Below are 13,748 nucleotides of genomic sequence, written 5' to 3'. Positions count from 1 at the left end.
AAACATTTAAAATCCATTATTTAAATACGCTTGAGCTGAAGTCAGGTATTAAACACTCAGTTCTTGCAGCAGTGATGAGTGGTTAAATTACAATATTGTGTGAAAAAAGCACAGTTCAACTGAGAGTTGTAGCAAAAATCCATTTGTTTTCAGCCTTTCTCCCCACTTACATATTTCCCACGCACACACATCGTAGCACTGACTATTGCTGATTAATCATAATATTCATTCATGTGATAATAATGCCACCACCTATCTAATACTATGAACACGGATGTACTGAGGTGGATAAAGAACTGATAGTTTCAATCAGCATTTTAAATTCAGGTCACTTTTAATGAAAGCAGTTTTCCCTCTCAGAGCTCACTTCAGATGCCCATGCCAGTCAGCGTAGCAGGGACGGGACGCTTTTCTGTTGTGACTGAGGCAAAAGGTGATTCAAGCCTTGATGAAATGCCCCGTGCATGTCAGCTCTGACTGTAAACTCAGCCTTGTTCTTCTTCTGCCCCCTTTAGCTCATCTCTCTCATTCTGTCTCTTGCTATGCTCCCATTCCCTTTAGCTCTATTGCTCCTCTCTCTCTCCTCCCTCCTTCTCTCACTCTCTCTCTAGCTGTCTTTCTTTTTCCCTCTCTTTCTCCCTCCTTCCCCTCCCTTCCTCGTTAGCTCTCTTTCGCTGTCATCACTCTTTCTGCCCCCTTTCCCTCCTTATTCATCTCTCTCTCGCCTTCTCTCTATCTCCCTCGACCCCTCTCTCTCTCCCTCTTTAGCTCATGTAATCATCTAGCTCACTAGGTTCTCGGCTGCAGGCCATGCTGCCGCAAACAATCACATCAAACTCATCTGCTCTCAACTGGAGCAGCATTGTGCGCGGCCACTATAAAAAGACACGCAGAAACACATACACACATACACACGTACACACGTGCGACGCACAAATACACAGACCATATAAAACGGATCCTTTTTTTCATTGGTGCACAGGAAACAGATCTAAGTGCGCCAGTCTTCGCAGGATGAGACAGTCAAATGCTGAGGCCTGACGTCACAGTTGTTTGAATCTAAAGGGGTGGTTTTGGAGTTGGGGGGGATCAAACATACTCATCTAATCTAGGTCTAGTCTTGGCACAATACTCAACACAAGGCAGCGCTAATCCAATTGGTTGAGACTCAGATCTGTAGCACTGATGTGGAGGCCTTGGCAATTGTGAGAAGAAATTGAGGATTAAACGCTGGTTAATTAATTACGTATCGAGTGCTCACTCCAAAAGACTAATGAAATCCTCGCAGTGAACTTTCTGAGGCGGTGTCACACTCCGATGGATCTTGGACAGCACTGCTGGAGGGAAGGCGGGGGTCAGACACACACACACACACACACACACACACAGGCACAGATAACAAGATGGAGATGCTGTCACACAGAGGGACACAGGGCTAGTATATATTAATTCCCATACCTTATTCACTCAACACGTAGACACGCGCAGTTACACCCACAAGCAAAGATTCACACATTGGCTCACTCCAACACTGTGAGGTAAAAACAGCCAGGAATCTGACTCAACCTACACACACCTCTGCGCATTTCTTTCATTCTGCCTCTATTTTTTGTGCTTTACTCTGGTGTTTACCCATGCAAAGCTGGAGCTTCTCCAGGCGGCCGATTCAAAATAAAAAGGAACAGCACTAAGTACACAACATAGCACCACAATGCAACTGCAGTGGGCTGTTAAAGCTGCAGAACTGGGGCCAGAGCTAGCTAAGAAGAGGCAATTAACAGCAAAACGCGACACACTCCAATGGAGAAACAGCTCCCTCTCTCCCCTCTTTAGGCTACACATTAGCATTTTGGGTAGCTGTGAAGGGAGGCGGGATGGCGGCGGGGGGGGGGTGGAGGAGTGGGAATGTCGGTGGAAAGGGAATTTGCAAGAACTGCAAAATTGGATTTTCAAACCCCTCTTTTTAAAGTTCTGAATTGAACTTTCCCACCGCTCTTTCTGTTCCAAGTTGTCGACTCGACAGGCTGATGAAGAGGAGGGTTTTTAGCATAATGACCGGTGGGAAATTGAATATTCTCGTCTGCTCAGGCTGTGATAGAGAGCTACAGAGATAAATACATATTATAGATAGAGTGAGGAGGACTGTTGTGTCACAGGACGTATGGAACGGTACAGCTGTGTGTGCACAGAGAAGCTACTCCAAGCTGCAGCTCCAGTCTCCTGAGAACAATGTGTGTGTGTGTGTTTGTGCATCATCAGTGCGTGCGTGCATGTTTGCCCTCACACGCATGTATCTGCCTGTCTCTCCAAACCACATGTACCCCAAATGTCCCTGCGACGGTCTACGCTGCGCTTTCTTATCGGTGTTCTTCATTAACCTGAACTTAACCCCGTCTTCTCTTCTGATTCTGACCCAGTGTGATCACTTTCAGCGGCAGGAGCGCAGGCAGAGCACCGGGGGAACCAGGGTAAGTAAACACCAGCATTGGCTCATCAATAATTAACTGCAGCGTTTGGATGGAGGGAGCCGAGGAGGAGACGAGGGGAGGGTGATCGTGTCTGCGCCTTTGTATTCCTTGAGCACACACACACACACCACATCGGGTGGTTCTGTGGGTGTGGCTACTCATGCACGTGCATGCTTGCACAGGTGTATTTATATGTGCATCCACACCAGTCAGGTAGCAGTACTTTGTCACCAAAATGAAGCGTAGTTTTGCCCGTGAGCCATTGTCAAGCATTTCACCCGCTTTATTTGCTCCAACATATTTGCCTGAATAGCACACAAGTACCTGTTAGACTCTAACACAGCACGACATGCCCCACCATGCAAATATCCTGCAGCTATGACAGATTAGTGACAGAGCAGGCACTGTTGCCTGTTTGGTTTTAAACTAACTTAAGTAGAACTGAATGAGCATATTGTGTCGGTGAACCTGTTTTTCTGAAACAGCTGCTTGACAGATCTCTCTGTGGGACTTCGGCGTACTGTGGAGCTCAGAGGAAAAGTTTAATTCGCAGGAGTCGTCTACTGCAGTTTAAAGTGGGATTTATACAGAACAGTACGTTGTTGCCTTGCACATTTGTTTTGCAAAATCCAACTTCCTCTACCACAATAGACTGTTTGGATAAGAAGCAGTATTTCCTGCTCATCTTTCCTCCTCTCTCCACTCTCCTTTCCTCCCCTTCCTTCGACTCAGTCAGAAATATGGCCTTCCCCTACTGTGACAGCTCACAGATGGCTGTGGCAGAGCCTCACAGATGGTTCTATCTGCAGCGCACCCCCCATCAGCGCCACACAGATGGTTCAGTCCACCTCCCATGTTTCAAACCAGGGGGCCGTCTCTAAACCCCATCAGAACTTCCTCCCAGGATGGCATTAGTACATCACAGGCAATCAGCAAAGCGGAGTGGCCACACCTGCACCATGAGACTGGATGGTGAGTCAAATCTAAGCCAAAAGGATGGAGGGTGACTGTGAAGAGTATGAGCTGCTAAGGGTCTCATAGCTAAGGACCCTTAAAGGTTCAGTATGCTTCAATCACAGAAGTTTATACAAAGTGTCGTCCGAACATGTATAAAGGCATGCGCCAGAAAGATGTGGAGGGGGAGGGGGGGTTCAGATGCTATTTCACAATCTGACAAGCACTTTGTTTTCTGCATACTGAAGTCTTTAAACATCAGAACTACTCCTCGCCAAGGTTTCCTGCAACTTTGAATGGTTTGGCTTTAAGATTCCCATCTTCTCATTTGGATCCTGTTAGAGGCTTGATTTACACAAGAAGCAAATCCCATAGGGAGAATGGGATTCCTTTGAATGGACTTTTAGCAAAACATCAAATGGACCTAAAATGTTTACTTACGAGCTTATATCTGTAGAATCTCTAGGGAAAAATCATCCTTTGGACAGCCTTAATCTGTGATGTTTAAGCAATTCTCGGAGTTATCTGCCAATGAACCGTCGTCGACTTTCCCCATAACCTCAACTTCAGCCTCATCTACTTCAGTTTATTTCCTATATGTCTCAGAATGTCCATCAAAAACATCCAGAGAATTCACTATCACTGTCTGACCGGTCAGTGACTAGAATAAGACCCAGAAAGTCAAGGTACGTCACCATCAGCTGGTTCTTGAACCTTGCCTGTTAAAGGCTGGTTTCCCCTTTAAATTATGCAAGGCCTAATTTAGGATCCCTTCAGGGAGAGCCATGTACTTACAGATGATGTAGTAGTCTTTCCCCCTGAAGAACTCCAGGCCCCATAGATTGGGGCTGAACTCCTGAAACTTGAGGGTGAACTTGACGTCCTGATCGGGCTTGACGCAGTTGAGGAGCGGCGTGTCGGCCTTGGTGATGGTGCAGCTCTCCAGCTGCTCCTTGGGAACCATGTACACTTTGTAATACTCCACGCCATCGCCCACCCCGCCATCCACGCGGGGGCACACAATGTCCAACTTATCCCCGATCTGGGGGTACAATACCACGCCTTGGCCTGGCACGAATCTGAAAGGAGGTGCAGGGAGACAGGGAACAAGGGCAGAGAAAGAAGGATGTTAGGTAGCTGCAGAAAAACTGATGATCAGTCATTCATTATGCATTTTGGATTGGAGTGTTTGCCATTGAGCCTCTCTACATCTTGCAAAAAAAGAGAAGTCGGTTTAATTATTGATGTGGTAATTACTGATTGTGTCCATTAATTTTAGATGATGAAGGATAATGGCGGAATGTGTGAGTTGTGTGTGTGTGTGTGTGTGTGTGTGTGTGTGTGTGTGTGTGTGTGTGTGCGGGGGTGGTGGAAAGTGACCCTCATATCTGAAGATAAAATCACAGAGCTTTTCTTCAGCATTGTGGCAGCGATGGAAAGGGAGAATAATTAACCGGATAAATGAGGAGAAGGCGGCACGCTTCCCGAATGCGAGGGAAATGGCAGAACAGCGTTGGCATACAAAACAGAAAATTAAAAAAGAATAAAACCCAGCTTGGTGAGGCAAAATCACAACAACAGGAACAGCAGCAGAAACACAGAGACAGTGAGCCTGGAGGGGTTTGTCTGGGAGTGTAGTTGAATTTCCCTAAATTCTTCCCAAAAGTAAAATAATGTTGCCATTTAGTCTCCAAGTACTGAGAGCCCCTGCAGCATTCCTGTGATTGCACACACTCTCTCACACACACATTCACAGTTGGAGCTTGAGTTCGAGGTGAAACCTTGTATTTATCTGCTAAACCAATTTGCCCCACGTTTGAATACAATTTGAAATGTTAACCATGGATGCCCTGGAGGCTTTTTATGGCATGCTCCGAATACTGGTGCAAGTAAATACATGGGAACGCATTGCAAATACCCACGAATGAAAATGAAGGGAATATCTAGTGGGACCATTTAGGTTTAACATGTTGATCATAGCACTGTGTGTGTGTGTGTGTGTGTGTGTGTGTGTGTGTGTGTGTGTGTGTGTGTGTGTGTGTGTGTGTGTGTGTCTGGTGGGTGCGGATGGATTTCTAGCAAGGAAGGACCAAAACAATGGGTTAAAATTAGTCAGAAACTATTTTGATTATCGATAAATTGTTTAAGTCGTTTTTCAAGCAAAAAATACCAGACATTACCAAGTTGCACTTCTCGATTGTGAGGATTTGCTGCTTTTGTTGTTTAATGTGATAGTAAAGTAAATATCTTTGTGTTTTGGTAATTGGTAAGATAAAGCATTTGACGACGTCACCTTGGACTTTTGGGAATTGTGAAGGGCATTTTTCACCAGCATTTTACAAACGATTAATTGATCAATCAAAAACTAATCTGCAGACAATAAAAGTAATTGATAGTTGTAGCCCTACTGTGAATGCCAGTAAACTTCCATCATGTAGGAATTCATTGGTTCTAGGGCTGACATCTTCAAATTGCTAGTTTTGTCGCTTCAAAGATATTCCATTTACAATTATATAAAAGAAAGAAAAGCAGCAAATCCTCACATTAGAGAAGCTGGAATCAGCAATTGTTTGACATTTTTGCTTGATAAATTATAAATTATTAATAAATTATCATAATTGTCAATGAGCTAATATTTTTTTTCAATTGTTAATTGTTAATAAATTGTTTCAACACTAGTTGGTTCCTTTTTCTCCTTTCCTGTTCTGTTGTCTTCCATCCATACATGTATGTAAAAAACATAGACTGTAAATACAAATGCCTTTAGGTGTGGGCAGGCCCGGCATCTCTAAGTGACCTTTGACCCCTTTTCCTGGAAGAGACAGGAGAGCCTGAGATCGGCTCATTACAAAAGCAATGAGACCGAAAACACCACACCGTTCGCTCTCCCAGTGAGGACTGAACACCAGCGTAAGCCTTTTACTGTTTTTTTTCTGACTACAAAGACAGCCACCGCAGGGCAGCAGGGGAGCCTTCACACAGGGGACCGGTGGCAAGGCACAGTCGATTCATAATTAACAAAGAGCGCTAAATGAAATAACGGGGGGGAAGAATTCAACGCATATTCAGTTTTATATATATAAACATACTGGCTGCTAGCTCTCACACAATTTTTTTTCTCCCACGTCTTCTTCTCTGTATCTCTGTCACACACACTCTTTGTCTTTCAAGCATACAGATGCAGACACATACATTATGTCTCCCTCCCTCTCCGACAGCATGCACCATCTTCTTTGCTTCCGGCGTGAGCATGTGCACAACTGAGCACACACAGGCACGAGCACACGCACAGGCTCACACGTGCGCGCGCAGCGGCTAACTAGGCCGAGCGAATATTTCTTCTGCCTCCTGGGGACACACTCAGCGGTGGTACAGTGTGTCCAGTGACGGACACGGACAGAGAGAGAGAGAGGGGAAGGGTATGTGGCATCGTGGCATCTGTGTGTCGGGGGGTTGAGATTGAGAGAGAGAGAGGAAAGGTCCTTAGAAAAGCCTTGGGGGCTTCTACACAAATACTGTGGAGCTGTATGTGATGCATTAATGCATAAACCTTGTACGTATGTGTCAGCATGGTTGGAAGCGTTTATTCATGCGTGCAAGTGGGCATGTGTGTTCACACGGAGGGGGAAAGCATGCCTGTATGTGCTCATTTCAAGTGTATGTGTGTGCGGGCGTTAGTGTGTATGTAGCGTAGCTCGTGGTGGCCATTATTTATCTAAAGTGGTTCATCTAGAAGTGCTTCACTCTGCTTCCAAAATGACAACACAAAGAGGTGAACAGCAGATCCCTACAGCTCCACATCCTCAGCAGCTTGTCCCATCACGGGCAGCTAGTCAGGATCCATGTGCTTTGGTTGATGACTGTATTTTGGTACTTCTGTCCTCTTAACATCGATACCAGTCTCATGTCTGTGCGTTAAGTTTGAAGCTAAAGTCAGGACAGGTTTAGCCTTGGGTAGCATAAAGGCTGAAGCCATGGGGAAACAGTTAGCCTGGCTCTGTCTAAAGTTAAACAGTACACCTGCAATTCCAAACAATTCTAAACCTGACTAAATAACACGTATCGTGTTTGTTTACCCGTACAAAAACCAGAAATGTACAAATGTATAAATTTGGGGTTTTAGGGGCAGTTACGAGCCACCCACGCTATAGCTGCGCACAGGTACTGGACAGCTGGACAGCTGTTGCCCCCTGCTACCTGTCTGTATACTAAGCCAGGCTACACACGCCCTGAGTCTAGCTGCGTACTTAACACACCGACGTGAGACTGATTTCAATCTTCTCGTCTCACCCTTGAAAAGAAAGCGCGTATCAGATTTCCCAAAATGTCCAAGTATCTCCTTAAAAGTCAGACAGAATTAGCTTTAGGTTCAGTTTAAGGTCGGGGAATAAATGTAGCCAACGTAAGCGCCTCACGTGTAACAGAAAACACAAAAAATGTCTTGAAGTCTAACTTGAGGTAATTAGGAAGTCAAAATGTGACACACACACACACACACACACACACAGGCCTGTCAGGTCTTTTCTGATAACAAATTTCATCAACACCTTTCTGACAATACTATCAACCAGGGCGTCGAAACTCCTGCTCTGCTAGCATGAATGATATCTCTACAGGACTTGGGCGAGTAGCAGGAGATCAAACATGACTAAAGCTACACAAAGCTAACGCACAGGGAGAGCTGCATGACACACACGAGCACACACACACACACACGTGCAAGAGCTAAAGGAAATGTCGTCCTTAAATGTCCTCTTCTCTCTCTGTCACTGTTCCTCTCACATGCGAACACACTGGGTGTGTATTCTGTGTTTTTCCTGACTGAATATGAGCTACAGTATCATATCAGCAGTATCCAGTTCTTTCACTGGCTTTACAATTCAAAACTGAGATCTGCCTTTGCCAGGGGCAAAAAATACAAAGAGCAACACACCATCCTCTCTATTACACTTGTATTTTAGCCAGCTGATTTTCAGTAAAGTGCTGTATAATGAAAGCATTCAATAAATGCTGACAAAGAAGAATAACATTGTTTGAATGTGGGTTTGAAGATAAGCTGCCAAGAGGCTGATTAAGGGCAAATATGAGTTATTCTGGATTGTCTCTTAGAAAAAACACAAAAGGACAGGAACAGGGAGGAGATGCAGACGGAGAGCCTGTCAAGTTGGACATTCACTCATTTGTTCCGACCTCCCTCCTGCGCTCTGTCTCCTCCCCTGCCTAAGTTTTGCGATGGGTAAATGTGTGTGTCGGATACCAGACACCTGGCAGCCATTAGAATAAAACACCAGGTACACAAGGTCACGCCGACAGGCTGAGGAGCCTGATGCAGCTACTGCATAGATAGTACGGATGAATAAAGGAGGGGAGGGGCGGAAAACAAATAAAAGCTTGCCCCGCCATCTCATGATTGTAAATGCATTTGACCCCCACCCTCTACTTGGCCCTTCACCCCTCCAGCCCTCCTCCTCAACTCTTCCTCAAACTAAAAACCCCTTCTTTCGTAAGATTGCCCCCATCATAAATATTCCTGCACCAAAGAGCCGAGGGCACTTTATCCCGGAGGTCTGGAGTCAGTCTGGAGATACAGACGGTGCAGGCAGAATGTAAACAGCTGTGGGTAATGTAAAGCCATACAGAAAGACATTCTGTTGAGCATGTTAGGTGGTAAGAATATGAGAACCATTCATTTACTTTTCATTTTTACAATATTGATTGCTTAATTAAATACAATGAGCCCACGGGACGCTAGCAGTATGTACAACTTTTATGGACTGCTGCTGGTACTATGAAAGGTTACATGACTATGAAAATTGAATACATATATTGATAAAGTCATTTCTTTTGGTCATTGTGGTCATTTTAAAAAAGAATGCCATGTCTTAAAAATAATACATGTATACAACTGAAACCTTACAGAACATAATGTCTCCCTACTTTCAAAGCCGGTGTCAATTCTTGAAAACCAAATGTCCAAATTCATCACAAGGGTCTCACAATCGAAAATAGTCACTACGTTTGAAAAGATTACAAAAAGAAATATCTGCCGTGTATACTAGACTTGACAAATATTAGTAACCGAAGCTCTGTATGATGATGTGAACTGTAAAGAGAAAGTATTTTGTGGGTAGGTGCAAATAAAATGTGCCAAAGCAAAGAAGCAGATGTGAAGCTGATTCCTTCTAATTGTAAAGATAAAAACAATCATATATGACTCTTTAAGAAAGGTCCACCAATGGGAATAAGTTGACAAAGGTATTATTTTGGAAAGAAAGCTGTAAAACATAATGCTAGTTGTCCTTTAGCGCAGAGGTGAAGCAAACAGTTGATTAATCAAAAGCACATTTTAATAAACGATTAATCGATGAAGTCATTTATCAAGCAAAAATATCACTGTAAATTGAATATCTTTGGCTTTTTGGACTGTTGGTCAGACAAAACAAGACATCTGAAGACGTCACTTTAGGCTGTGTAAACGTGTGATTTGCACTTTTTACTATTTTACAGACTAAGCAATTAATCTATTACTTGAAAAAATATGCTATAGATTAAAAAATAATGAAAATCATTTTGAGTTGCAGCCCTACTGTAGCACTTTCCCAGTTTTCTGTGATGTCACGCACCATTTGTCCTTCCCCACAACGAGGACGACACTCCCCGTGTAACCCTGCACAATGTCTAATCACAGGAGGTGATGAGAGCGCGAAGGACAGAGAAGGAAAGAAAGAGAAAGAGACATTCAGTAGCACTCCTCTTCCTCCTTCTCTCATCACTGTTGAGCCCTGCGTCTGCCCCCTGCACCTCCCCTACCAGCAAACACACCGGCTGCTCTGACAAAGGCAGCAGCAGAGCCAACGCAGAAGCTGAACGGAGCTGTCGGCTCCATCAGCCGGCCTCATTTCTCTCGTCTCTAACCACGCCGTCAGGCCATTTGGTGGGAAGGTGAGAACAGTCACAGGTGCCCGAACTCTCTCCGCACAATCTCCATGTCTCTGTCAGAGTTAGAAAAAAGGGCTTTTATAATACTAAGAAGGTTTTCATAATGAAACAGCAAAATCAGACAGCTGCAATTGACTACTAACAAAAAGCCCTCAGATTTTCTGGGAAAAGGATTTTAAAGCAATCACTTCTGTCTGTGATTGTCCGGGCTGGCTTTGTGATGGCTGGAACATGAGTTGTAAATTTTAGGTTGAGGGTACTTTTCAAAGCAAGTGAAATTAAGGCTGTCTCTTCCTCATATGTGACAAGCCCTGCTGATTCAGACGCACACATGGGTGTCACTCAGGGTGCTTCCTGGAGACTTGAAAGTAAATTTTCCGGGTGACATCTGTTTTTCACGTTTGTCTTCTAACCACCTTTCTTCGCCTTTAGGTTTGGTGTCTGTTTTAGTGTGTGTGTGTGTGTGTGTGTGTGTGTGTGTGTGTGTGTGTGTGGGAGGGGTTTGGGGAGGAGAGAGGAAATGTTTGGGGCAAAAGGAGCGAAAGGAAGAAGCGAGGAGGACTGAAGACATACTTCCTGAGGTTAGGACCGCTGCATCTGTGGCCAGTAAAAAAACAACAAAAAAAGGGAGTCTCTGTCTCTGAGCCCTTCTGCCTTCTCTTTCTCTCTGTCTGTTTTTCCATGTGTCCCCCTGTTGCTGCACATCTCCATATAACCCCCCCCCTTCTCTCTTTCAGACTTTCTATTTAAACCACTGGATTGTTGGATTTGTGTGTGACAAAACAGAGCCACGGTGGCCGCCCTGGTGTAATCTCCCCTCCGTTCTCTTCCTGTGGCCCTGAAGTTCTGAGAAAACAAAGTGAAACGAGGGGACGGCGAATACTTACTGCAGCTCAAGAGCAACTGTTTGACTCGGAATCCCAGCTGCAATGCAAGGATTCATTAAGGCGGCAGACAAAGAGGCCAAGCCGGGGTATAGTGAGGGTTAATCCACCCACGATTCTTTGCAGCGCCCCGGCTTTCGCCCTCTGTCGGCCGAGGGGACAGAGGTCTTTACGCCGACTGTCACCCTATCCCCCTCGTCCTCTCTGCAGGTCTGTCTGCGCTCCGTGCCTTCGGCCCTACCTTTCATCCAGTAATCCGGCCTAGACATAATTACCCTCCTTGCCCCCAAGGGGCCCCGATGCTTTCTTCTCTCCATCGCTGTTTCATTTCTCGCACTTTTTTCCTATTCCTTCGCTCCCTGTTCTTTTATTACACAATCTTAATCATCAACATTTCTCTTTGCAGTAATCGTTAAAAAGCCACGTCACCCTCTATCAAACATGGAAGGATTTCAGTCTCTCCTTCCCTTTCACCCTCGCTGCTGGTCGATGTAGCAAAATTAAAACAACTGGTCTTTCTCTCTCTCAGCTCCAGGAAGAAAGGGAAGAAAAGAAAAAGGCAAAATGAGAGGCACTGCAGGGGTTTTGGAAGGAGGGATAGTTGGAGGAAGAGGGAGGGCATTATTATGACATTCAGCACAAGGCCTCGTCAGTCATTCACGATGGACCTGCATCTCTATGCCCCCACCCCCACCCCCATCTCTCTCTCTAACCCCACTTACATTCACAAAGGCAAAAGGACCCACAGAGGTGCCCCCGTTGCTGCCCGGTCACAAAGGGCCTTTGGGCTTCTATGTAATCTCTTAATGAACTGCAGTGGAAGAGAGGGAGCGCTCCTTTTACATAAACCATGTAAAGCAGCCGTCTCTTTTGTTTCTCCCTCCCAACTACAAAATGGATTACCAGAAGGAGGTGTGTGTCGTGTGATGTGATGTGTCTATGTGTGTGTGTGTGTGTGTGTGTGTGTGTGTGTGTGTGTGTGTGTGTGTGTGTGTGTGTTAGGGAGATTGAGGGGGGCTGAGAGGTGGTGGGGGCCGTTCTCTTGTTTTTTTTCTGAGGAGGTTCATGCATAAGGGCAGTAAAGTAGTAAAGCGCAAACAACAATGAGGTTTAATCGACACAGCCGTGGGCCCTGTGGAGGGATTGTTTTTCAGATGCTCACACACTTATTATACACACACACACACACACACACACACACAGAGTGTGAGAGAGAGAGCCTAGCTATTTCTTTATCCTCTCCCCCGGTCTACACACACAAAGGCATTAGACTGGCCCGCAGCCTTCACATTTCTAACATTCATCCTTCGTTGAATAGTCAAAGAGGAGGACTAACACAAACTAAAAGAGAGACACGGAGGCAGGGACAACTTGGGCTGTTGAGCATATTGCTGACCTGCTGAATAAAGATATTCACGCTTTGGGGTTCTCGGTTACCGAGGAGGAATAACTGACACGCTGGCATGAGGACTGTGAAAAGGGATAATAAAGGTTTGGGTGTTCAGACGCTCAAGGAAAGTTATTCATCAGACATTAGCTGTGTGAAAAATGAAAGGTACATTTCCATCCTGATCCCAAGGTTTAGAAATTCTACTAACTTGTCTGCTCTTCCTCATCCACATCTCCTCCATGGTACTGGGTAATAAGGAAAACCAATCAGAAAAAAGAAAGATTTGCTTCATTTCTTCCAGCCGAGAACTTGAACTACAAACTTAGGTGATGGAAAGGAGGCGCCTCTTGAACAGGACATTTACCTCAGAAGAAAGAGGTGTCTGCTCCACAATGATATCACTCTGTGGCCTTTTCCCGCTGCACTCCTTACCCACACAGGACGCAAAGAATGCACACATGCACGCGCTAATTCCGCGGACAGCCCGAGGCCTATACTTGCTCCGAGCGTGGACGCACTCTCTTTTCTTTGTTTTTTTCCTCCTTTGCAAAATCAAAACTGACGCGCCAAGTGAAATGACATACTAATTTGCAAGGGCTGCAGCTCCAAAATGGAGGAGCTTTCATGTTCTGGCTCTATGAGAAAGGTATTTTAACAGCACAAAATGACTTGTTGGGTGATCCTTATATAGAAAGAAAGCTTTGCCACAAAGCAAACTGAAGTGTGTCTATACATAGCATGATATTTAAAAAATATGTATTCTTGGCAGTGTTTGTATTTGCTGTGATCTGCCACTTTGCATTGGCTTCAGACTAAATTCTGTCTGCACATCAGACTCAAGCAAATGTTTCCTGCTAAAAGCATTTTCGGGTGTTTTGCGTCGCCTCTACTGAGGCCAAATGGTCATAATGTGGCACTGTGTGCGCAGCGGCCTAAACATAACTACTCACTAACTCGCGGATTTATATCGGACACACAGCACAGTGCTATTTGGGCTGGAATAGAGGTGCGCAAAGTGCAACCTCAACCGATATTAACCTTTAAAAATGCGTTTTTGTTGTTACTATATCTTAAAATGTGGTCCAAGTATAAGTTAGTGCGTCATTAGCTTCA

General features: G+C 45.0%; 1 protein-coding gene across 3 annotated transcripts in view; it reads right to left on the bottom strand.

Moving 5' to 3' along the window:
• Positions 1–13,748, bottom strand: part of efnb2a (ephrin-B2a) — a 28,710-nt gene that overhangs the window by 12,316 nt on the left and 2,646 nt on the right. For 2 of the 3 annotated variants that reach the window (XM_044216832.1, XM_044216831.1), the window contains one exon: positions 4,218–4,501. In XM_044216832.1, coding sequence (XP_044072767.1) covers positions 4,218–4,501 — 284 coding nt within the window. Of the gene's footprint in view, positions 1–4,217; positions 4,502–10,244; positions 10,415–13,748 lie in introns of all 3 variants that reach the window. The other variant, XM_044216833.1, reaches the window with a different exon arrangement.

Source organism: Siniperca chuatsi, linkage group LG12 (assembly GCF_020085105.1).
Source record: "Siniperca chuatsi isolate FFG_IHB_CAS linkage group LG12, ASM2008510v1, whole genome shotgun sequence".
Taxonomy (NCBI): domain Eukaryota; kingdom Metazoa; phylum Chordata; class Actinopteri; order Centrarchiformes; family Sinipercidae; genus Siniperca; species Siniperca chuatsi.
Note: the sequence above shows the minus strand (reverse complement) of the source record. Positions and strands in the feature narration are given on the sequence as shown.